At 35.7% G+C, this 10,571-nt stretch overlaps 1 protein-coding gene across 4 annotated transcripts in view; it reads left to right on the forward strand.

The window, feature by feature from the left end:
• Nucleotides 1-10,571, forward strand: part of mak (male germ cell-associated kinase) — a 33,741-nt gene that overhangs the window by 8,374 nt on the left and 14,796 nt on the right. The window contains exons 1-4 of one of the 4 annotated variants that reach the window (XM_047808841.1): nt 2,667-2,860; nt 7,358-7,566; nt 9,978-10,032; nt 10,349-10,470. In XM_047808841.1, coding sequence (XP_047664797.1) covers nt 7,466-7,566; nt 9,978-10,032; nt 10,349-10,470 — 278 coding nt within the window. In that variant the 5' untranslated portion in view covers nt 2,667-2,860; nt 7,358-7,465. Of the gene's footprint in view, nt 1-2,666; nt 2,861-7,357; nt 7,567-9,977; nt 10,033-10,348; nt 10,471-10,571 lie in introns of those variants that run through there. The other 3 variants (XM_027176732.2, XM_027176718.2, XM_027176726.2) reach the window with 3 other exon arrangements.

Below are 10,571 nucleotides of genomic sequence, written 5' to 3' on the forward strand. Positions count from 1 at the left end.
TTAAGCAGCACTCAATCTACCCTCAACTAGCACTGCACCTTCAAAAAACTCACCCTTCCCCCACATTTCTTTTCATTGCTCAATTTGCTGTCCCAGTTCAAGGTCAGTATGCAGATGAGTGGCATACTCATAAACCAGTACTTGAAGCCTTTTCAGAAAAAAGTGATGTGATGTATAAACAATGCCATCAATAATGCACTAATGCTAATAATTTGAATGGTTAATCCTCTGAAGTTCAAATGACATGACTTTTTGACATGGTGCATAGTTTCATTAATCTCTTGAGATGGATGGGCAGATCATATTGGAGTTTTGGTTGTTAATCACATTTGGTGAGTTTGGATTTTAGTGCTTTCAAAAAGGCTTCTACTTTCTCTTAAAAATAAAAATTTAAAAATGAAAGGAGTCCATGGAAATTCAATACATCACACTGAGATGTCAAGTTAAGAGTAATTTGTATGTTGTGTCCGCAGTAAAACAGCAAACTCAGCCCACTGCTCTGTTTAGGCAACAAACATTGGAGACTCCAAGCTTGAAGCTTGACTTATTTTGAGCTGAACGTCAATGCTGTTTGATGTGCTGGAAGTATTTCTGTACCAGTGCCTGAATGTCATGCAGGTCAACAACCACCTTCTGCTGGTTCAGGTGAAGGGGCATTTGGTTTCTTAAGCCTTCAGAAAACTGGTAAAATTCATTGCCAACCTATTTGCAGTTTTCCAATCTGATTTACACTTAGCTCTCGTTCTATACAATTTCATAATGGATCTAAACCTTTAGGTCGGTCATCATTCACTTTGGCAGCGAATTAATTTACATTTATGATATTTGGCAGATGCCCTTCTACAAAGAGGCTTACATTATACTCATTTTACACAACTGACAGGAATTCAAACGACCAACCTTAGTAAAAAAGAGTAGTATAAACTGATCTTTTCACATAATAATAAGTTCAAAGCTGAACTCCATTGCATAGGTTCAATAGTTTTAATATGTTTTGTGTGGAAAACAGATTCTGAAATAGAAAAATAGACTAATATAACCCTTCAAGTTTTCTTTGAAAAAACAATCAAAAACAAAAACAAAGCACACACTTTGTCATCTTTAGGTCACATAATGTGTGTGGCCTCTTATGTCGAAATGTAAAATGGATGTGAGAGAATGAAGGGCACCCGTATGAAACCAAATCCGGCCAGCTGCAGGATGTTCCCCCTTCTCAGTGATGCTTAATGAATTCCAATGTAAACTCAATCACGCTTAACTTCTTTACAACTGATGCCTTGCCCAAAGTTCAAGTCAAAACAGTGTAATTGTGCTTTTTTTTTGCTCCACTCTCTCTGGGTTTAGTTAGTTAGGAGGTTCTTCTATGTACCAGGTGAATATTTGATAGACAAAACTAATTTATAATTATGTCTGGCTCACAAGATTCTATCTATCTATCTATCTATCTATCTATCTATCTATCTATCTATCTATCTATCTATCTATCTATCTATCTATCTATCTATCTATAGACAGATAGCATCTGACTACGTATAGGTAAATGCTATATAAATGGCATTTAATATGTGCATATGCCATATACTTATCCCAATCCAATGAAAACAAGACAAACTAAAAAAAAAGAAAGGAAAGCCAGCCTTTGTATGGGGACATGTGTGTCTGGTAACAATAGTGCTTGACTTTTTCTATGTGCACCTGTGCACCCTCTTTTAGGCCAGTGCTTTTTCCTGGTCACATTTTACCACTGACAATATAAGAGCACTAAAGTGCTACTAGAGGATTTGAAAACCAGAATCCATTTGTGTGTGTTGACTGGTTGTATTGACCTCTCAAGTGCTTGGAGTTTCTGCCAGCAAATCTTGAAAGTCTCTTTGAGGTTGCTGATGATACTCTGAATGCTGTCAAATGCATTTGTACCAATATAATATATATTTTTTTAATTTCACTGAAATAAATTAGAGCTCCCTGATCTTCCTGTGTGTAAGTTTCAGAAATATGAAACAGGCCCTATTATTTTACCTAATCATTCTAAGCATATAAACACAAGATATTCCAAGAATTAATGATCTACTGGCTAATTTGACTAATTTACATTAACATGGGATGTACTGGATATAACCTGCAATGTTTATTTAAACATGCACGTGTTTCATATGTGTTTGTTTATTCATTTTATAACAGCATACATTATTTGTTCCTGAATATTGAAGTGAAAAGGGGTGTTTAATCTTTTGACCACATCATTTCAATCATACTACTTCATTCAAGATGCAGTGCATTTTTGTGCTCTAGTTATATCAATTATAAAGATACAATGTAAAGCCTGAATTTGGTGAATTAATTATCCTCAATTGTTCAGTTTGGCCAAACAGCCAGATCTCGATCTGATTTTTATTTTATTTTATTTTTTGCATAGTCTAAGGCAAATACTTACCTGTTTGAATTGTTGTTGATATTTTTTTTTGTTTTTTTTTTTTTTTTTACAAATTTAAGACAAAAATATCCCCTGGCTTCAGCTGGTGTATAACCGAGTGTCAAGGGGCAGCGACGAAGGGGATGTTTTGTTAGGTCGTATGCAGCAGTGCTGCCACCTGCCGACGAGTAGAGTCTCACATAATGAACAATCAGTTTAATCCGGAAGCACACTTTAAAAAGAGTAACACAGATGTCCTGTACCTTCTTGGTAAACACCATATCCCACAAGCCCCTGAGCAGCCACGTGACGAGGGGTGTTTATCCCGTTGGAGTCTTCGTTGCCATGGAGACGATGTTACACGCGCGTTATCTGTACAGAGGAGTGAATTGAACCTTATCTTACACACAACTTTACTATCATCTGCCCCAGACAACGGAAAAGGCGGTGAGTCTAAAAAAAAGGAACGTTTTATGAGTAGTTAAACAACAGGGTGATCTAAAGGACATAATAATGAAGTTAGTTGTTACAGTTATAACATCCTTAATGTTTTCACCAACCTTAATGTAAATATCTAGTTATGGATGGTTTAGCTTGGGGTCATGGTTTAATATTTAATTACATTAATGATCAAACAACGAAAATCCTGTAACGTTAGCATTACTGGTGGCTCAAATTAACCATATGTCAAAGCACCTTACTGTCATAAAGTGGCAGGTTTTAGTGACATTTATTTGCATCTTAAGTTTAGTATTATATTGCTTTGCATTGTGTGTAAGATGGATTACAATTACAGAAACTGGGCAAACTTCTTGTGCAAACTTCTTTTCCAACAACATATTATTATAGCATGCTATGATTAAGCCTAAACTACAGAAATGTGTTGTATTAACCATTCATCGACCTTGAGAACACTAGTAATGTCATTTATCCTTTATACACCTGTCTAATTCTTCTTAAACCATTTTCTGATTACTTGGCAGTGTAAGTTCAGACAGTGTTGTAAATCACTACATAGGCTGATGCTGCCACTAATCTGTCTTTTCTAATAACTACTTTTATAATTTTAGGGAAAATGCATTTGTATTGCAGAGAACTTTGGTTATGCTTTCTCACTTTTCCAGATTAATTAGCTCAGCATTATAGATCATTAGCTCAGCATCAATATAGATCATTTAATTTGCTATTTTTACTGACAGTGCATTGATAAATGTTAATTAAAGTGGTGTTTTCCTAATCCTGGTGAATAGACCAAAATCAAACTGAGGCAGGTATGAACGTAAAATAAGCAGCGCAGCAGGGTTTCCTGTTGTTTAACTACAGGATTAAAAATGTCAGGGTTTCAGAGCTTGGTTTAAAATCCAATTAGCAGGTAGGCTTATCAGGACCTGACAGCATTAAGCTGACTCAAGATCTTATTTATACTCTCCATCTGTGCTATTTCACCTACCTTAATCAATTCTCCCTCAGGACATGGTCCTGTACTTGAAAAATGAAAACACAGGGCTGATTAATAATATGAAGGGGAAATGCAAAAGGATGTGTTTAATAAAAGCATTGTTCCCTTGTTTTATGGTACTTTTTATGGACTTCTTTCTATTTTACTAGCATGCCTGTAGATCACTGCACAGTAGAACCTTAATCCTGTTACATCCTCTTAGCTTGGGTCTCATGATTCATTCCCACACAGATATCATTTTGTGTTCACCCAGTGGATTGGGGTGATATGGACTGCAATGATTAATAAAATATTCCTCCATAGGGTAAAGTTTGACAAAGTACAGTATAGTGCACATTTTTGTATAAATGGGAAAAATTAGACGAAAAAAAGATTTCTTTTATAAACAGCCATTCTGTTAGGTTTCATAGATATTGTTCTTAATCAGTAGTAACAAACTCATCAAATAGTGAAAATCTAGTGGTGTCAAAATTTTGTTAAATGTTTATCTTTTTTGCATGTGATATAGTAAATCATAGTAAACATTGTATATACTCAACGGTTGCCTTAATAACTGCCTCCTTTCCTATGTTTTGATACAGCTTGTGTATCATACATATACAGTCAAATGTTGTGTATAATTCAATAAGATATATATAACAGTCAGAAAAAAGGAAACAAAATAACTTTCACATAGAATTAACACCACTACATATATGCTGTAATATAGTGTGTTTATATTTCAGGCTTTCAGCTAGACATCTTTGGTCCTGGGCACAGTGTTTGGGTAGGATGCTGTTAAAAAATAGTGCATTTCTGGTCATATATTAATTAAATACTCACAATCCCTTTTAATAGGAACATCTACATACCTGGTTATTTATGCAGTTAAGCAGCCATTGATGCTTACCCTGGCTGTAAGGAGTTCAATTTATGTAACCCTGTATCCATCATGGACACTGATTGACATTGACATTGGAACGTAATGTGGTCTTCTGCTGTTATAACACACCCAACTCAAGGTGTGATGTTTTTTACATGCTTATATGCCATTCTTTGTACATTTTAAGTAGTGTGTGAAAATTTTAAATAAACTGGACTGTGTGTATAGATTGATATAGATATAATTCCACTCACTTTATTAGGAACTCTAAACTATTACTGAGTAGATTTATTTGATGTTGACATGAGTGCATTGTGCAATTCCTGCAGATTTTCAGTTGCACTTTTAACCTCCCGTGTAGTTTGCAACCTCCTTTGACTCAGAAGGCCACTTAAGAACACTGAACTAGTGGCATTAAATGAGTAAATTGTGACCATGAAAGGATGCAAATGTATTCAAATAGAATGTGGCAATCAAGCAATGATTAATTGTATCAACTGGCCCAAAGTGTGCTAAGAAAACACTCCCCACACCATTACATCACCTCCATCTGGCTGGACAAATTCTATATATATTCAAATTCAAATGTATTTGTATAGTGCTTTTAACAATTGACACTGTCTCTAAACAGCTTTACAGTACATAAACATAAAACAAAAGGTTAAAATAAAGATTAATATAATACAAAAATTCTAGATTTATAATAGATATATTTAAATGTGTTTGTATTTATCCTTAATGAACAAGTCTGAGGCTACTGTGGCAAGGAAAAACTCCCTTGGATGGTAATTTAAGAAACCTTGAGAGGAACCAGACTCAAAGGGGAACCCCTCCTCTTTTGGCTGACACTGGAGGGTGTGATTATAAATATACAATCTGACAAATGTTGTATTGATGAGGAGTCTGTTGTCCTTAAAGACCACATGGAGTTGGCATCTCCTCTTAGTATGTCCAAATACTTCATGAAGCAGAGTCTAACTGGAGCTGGTAAATCTCTAGATGTCTCAGGATCCTCACCTGGTTGGTCTCATCTCAGTGAGGGTCCAAAATCTTCATGGCACAGAAGACAATCGGAGCTGGTATAATTTCTGGATGACTCGATTTTGATATTCCGGGAACTACCAGAAGTCACGTGTATATTAGCGTGTTAGAACATTAGTTAGATACATGGGAGCTAAACCATTTTGAGCCTTCTACATAAGTAGCAGCAGTTTGTAATCAATTCTAAACTTAACAGGTAGCCAGTGTAAAGATGATGAAATTGGGGTTATATGATCATATTTTCTGGCAGCAGCATTTTTGACTAACTGTAGCCTATTTATTGAAGATGCAGGAAAAATACCTAGTAATGTGTATATATATATAATATTTGAAGATTCAAGTAATACAATTAAACAAAACCAAAGAAAGGTCTTATTATTAATTATTATAACATTGTTACAGTGCCTTCTGAAGGAGGCTTACCTTATTTAAACCTCAGATATTTAGTTTGGTTTGTTCTTAATTGTTGAATTGAGAGGTTTCACCATGGTGAGAGAAAGAGAAAGATGAAACCTTTGCTGGAAACATGAGGACAAGACTGAAGTTTGTGAAAGAACACAGAGACAAAGGCCAAGACTTCTGGAATAATGTGCTTTGGACAGATGAGTCTAAAATTGAATTATTTGGGCACCAAAACAGAGGACATGTTTGACATAAACCATCTACAGCATTTCAGCAAAATAATCTCATACCAATGTGGGGTGATTTGAAACTGTCTGTGCATGCAAAAAACCCTCAAACATCACTCAACTGAAAACATTCTGTATTGAGGAGTGGGGGAACTTCCTTCCAGTCAATGTCGGAAAGATGGCTACATGAAACGTCTCATTGAGGTTATATTTCAGCCAAGGGGGAAACACTAGCTATTAGGGCATAGGGTATCCTAACCTTTTCCTCAGTTTACTCATTTTGTTTATTTCTCTCTCTTTTTTTATTAAAACGGAAATGTTATTTTTATTGTTGTTGTTTGCAAGTAATTACATCATTTTCTACAGGTACAAATTAAAACAAGATGACATGTTGACATGTTAACATTTCTTAATAAAGAACTGAATATGTGCATGACTGTATATATATGTGTATATATATGTGTATATATATATATATATATATATATATATATATATATATATATATATATATATATATATATATATATATATATATGACAAAATGGAAAGTAAATGAACAGAATAGAATCCAATTCAAATAAGAATTTCGTGTGACCACCCTTTGCACAGAGATTTTTTCATCAGGTAGGTTGTTCAAAACATCTTGGAGAACTAAACACATACAGTATCTTCTGTGAATGTAGGCTGCCCCAAATGTTTTTATTGACATTGGCAGTATGTTTGGGATCATCCTGCTGCACCCTGCCAAACTCCAAAAATTGTTTCATAATAGTTTGATTATAGTACTTAAAGGATCTGGTAGCTGAGAGTTGCATTGATTGCACAAGGGTTGAATATTAGGCAGGTAGTTTTAATGTTGCTGAACAATGTGATCAAAATAGCTGATAGGTGTGTACATACAGTATGTATAGCATAATTTGATCTTTGTTTTTATTCTCTGTTACTTATAGAGCAACCATAGGAGATGGCCTGAGTAACAGAGTTTGTGCTGTTATATATGCATGAGCTACTGTATATTCTTTTCCATCTGGGAGTGGGAGAGAGCTGCATAAACAAGGATGAACCGCTATACCACTCTGAAGCAGCTGGGTGATGGCACCTATGGCAGTGTGCTTTTGGGGAGAAGAAATGAATCTGGAGAGCTGGTGGCCATAAAGAGGTACAAAGGAAGATTAAAATCGTTTTACAATCCTAGATGCATTTTGCTGTTTTTTCATTAATTGTTTCAGGTGTACGAAATGGTTTGAACTGCTAAATGCATGAACTTATTAAGCAAGGGTTTTAAAGGTCACTGGTGGAAATCAATTTACATTTCATTTAAATTTATATTTTGCAATTTTAAAACTAAATGTGTCATCCTAAAGGTGTTCAGGGGAATTGAGGTCAGTGCTTTGTGCAAGCCAGTTCTTGCACTCCAATCTAGGACAACTAAACTGTCCCTATGGAACTTGATTTGTCCCCTTAGTTCAAGTGGAGGGAAATATAACATTTACACCATACAAAGAGAGAGTTGTGTGCTTTCAACAAATTCAGCAATAATTTGGAGAAGACCCTCATATGGGTGGATATGAAAAAGGATCAGCATTCTGAATGCAGTGTCAAGAAAGTACATTGATGAAGGGAGGACACCAGCAACCTGGAAATGATTAGGAGTTTATATCAGAATTTTAGAAGGTTTTGTCATGAGGAAGGTCATATTCTTCTTATGCATGGAAAAGTGCAATAACTGAGGGTTAATGTGAAGTGATCAGAGCAGCCTGCCATCTAAAATTGTGCTAATTGACTGATGAATTGTGAAGCTGTTGATGGTGATAGAATGGGGTTTGTATGGGGTTTGCAATACTCAAGGTTGATTGAGTGAGTTAAATATAGATCTTGCAAAGACCCTGGAAATATGAAGCCCATAGTGCTAGGGAATCCTCACTCTGTACACAAACAAACCACAAACATAAACAAAAACATCACCAACTTCATCAACACACCATAAACTTTGCCTTTTACTAACCTCATAACTTTAATGAGCACAGTAATCCCAGAGCTGATCAGAGCACAGTCTAGTCCACACAATCTTATTAGTCTCTTCTTTCAACAGGTGTAAGCTGAATTATAAATGACCCTTTGAGACAGCGTAGCTGTCCAATACAATCAGTTACCATGCAAAATGATACTCCAGTGACGGTGAAAAAAGGAGTGAAAGTGCACACGCCTTTGTCGCCTTGGTGCAACATCAACAAATAAGTTATTAAGTGGCACTATAAATTGTCAACATAATATGAAAGGCAATGCACATACATTACAAAGAAATTTAAAGACATGATATTAAAACATTTTAAGTTTGATATCCATACATTGATATGATAAAAGATGCTAAAGTATAGTGCATGGTACATATAGTTGGTTGTGCTTATGGTGGTGGTATTGGTTAGAGTTCTACAGTCTGATGGCCTGCAAAAATAAGTTATCCTGCAGCCTTCTGGTCCAGGATCTAATGCCATCTGCCTGATGGTAGCAGTGAGAACAGTCTATGGCCCAGGTGTTTAGAGTCTCTGAAAATACTCTCACTTTTCTCACACTCCATCTGGTGTACAGTAGATGTTCTGGAGGGAACATCTCTGTAGTACTCTGCAAGGCTCTGTGGTTGTGGGTCCACTACAAGCTCCTTAGCCTTGTCGATGTTGAGTGTGAGGTGTTTTTCCTTGTTCCTGTGTGTCAGGTTGCATACCTCTTCTCTATAGGTTATTGTTTCATTGTTTCATTGATTTTGAATGGAACTGTCATAAGCATATAAAGAGTGCAGGAGTGGGCCTAAGAACTAAACAGGTTTAGTCAGTGCTCCTAGTAGAACTATTTGTAGCTCAGAATGTTTTCACTGGTATTTAGAATGCTATTTTTCACTTAGTAATTTAGGCACAATACATACAGTACTCAAGTGACAGAGGCAAAATTGATTGTTTCTGATTGTTTCTTTACTTTTACACACACACACACACACACACACACACACACACACACACACACACACACACACACACACACACACACACACACACACACACACACACACAAATACACATAGAACATACAAAGGTTAGTGCTAACATTTGCTTTTCAGTTTTTAAATAAAGGTTTTTATTATTAAGGGAAAACAAAGTCCAAACCTACATGGCCCTGTGTAAAAAAGTGCTTGCCCCCTAAACCTAATAACTGCTTGGGCCACCCTTAGCAGCAAAGAACTGCTGTTACAGCACTGTGGAGTTATTTTGGTCCACTTATCTTTGCAAAATTGTTGTAATTCAGCAACATTGGTGGGTTTTCAAGCATGAACCACCTTTTTAAGGGATTCAGGTCAGGACTTTGACAAGCACTTTTTTACACAAGGCCATGTGGGTTTGGATTTTGTTTTCCCTTAATAATAAAAAACTTGCAAACTGTTGTGTTTACTTGTGTTATCTTCGACTAATATTTAAATTTGTTTGATGATCTAAAACATTAAAATGTGACAAACATGCAAAAAAATAAAAAATCAGGAATAGTTGCAAATGAAATTTTCCATTTTTTTCTTTTTTACAGAATGAAGAGGAAGTTCTACTCCTGGGAGGAGTGTATAAACCTGAGAGAAGTAAAGGTGTGAACTGCAGCTATACCAGGGATGTCCAATCTTATCTGCCAGGGGCCAGTGTGGGTGCAGGTTTTTTATTCCAACCAAGCAGAAGTCACTTCTGAGTCTATTGAAACCGAAAAACAACTGGTGAAAACCTATTTGCAGATAAAATTGGACACCTCTGAACTAAACCTTGAAAGTGAACTCTTTAGTGCCTACACATACTATACATAATCAGTTCATGACCATGGTCCAATAATAATATTTTTTATGATTCCTTTTACTATGATATCATCAAATTTGCAGTGAAATATTTCAACTGAACATTGATGTGTTGCAGTCACTAAAGAAACTGAATCATGCAAACGTGGTGAAACTAAAGGAAGTAATCAGAGAAAATGACCAATTGTACTTCGTCTTTGAGTACATGAAAGAGAATCTCTACCAGCTAATGAAAGACAGGTATGAATATATACTGTATATTTTAAAGACTGACCTAAGACTTGTTACTTGTTTGCCATTACACTGCATATAAGAGACATTTTTTGTAACATTTTACCTCT

Source organism: Tachysurus fulvidraco, chromosome 25 (assembly GCF_022655615.1).
Source record: "Tachysurus fulvidraco isolate hzauxx_2018 chromosome 25, HZAU_PFXX_2.0, whole genome shotgun sequence".
Taxonomy (NCBI): domain Eukaryota; kingdom Metazoa; phylum Chordata; class Actinopteri; order Siluriformes; family Bagridae; genus Tachysurus; species Tachysurus fulvidraco.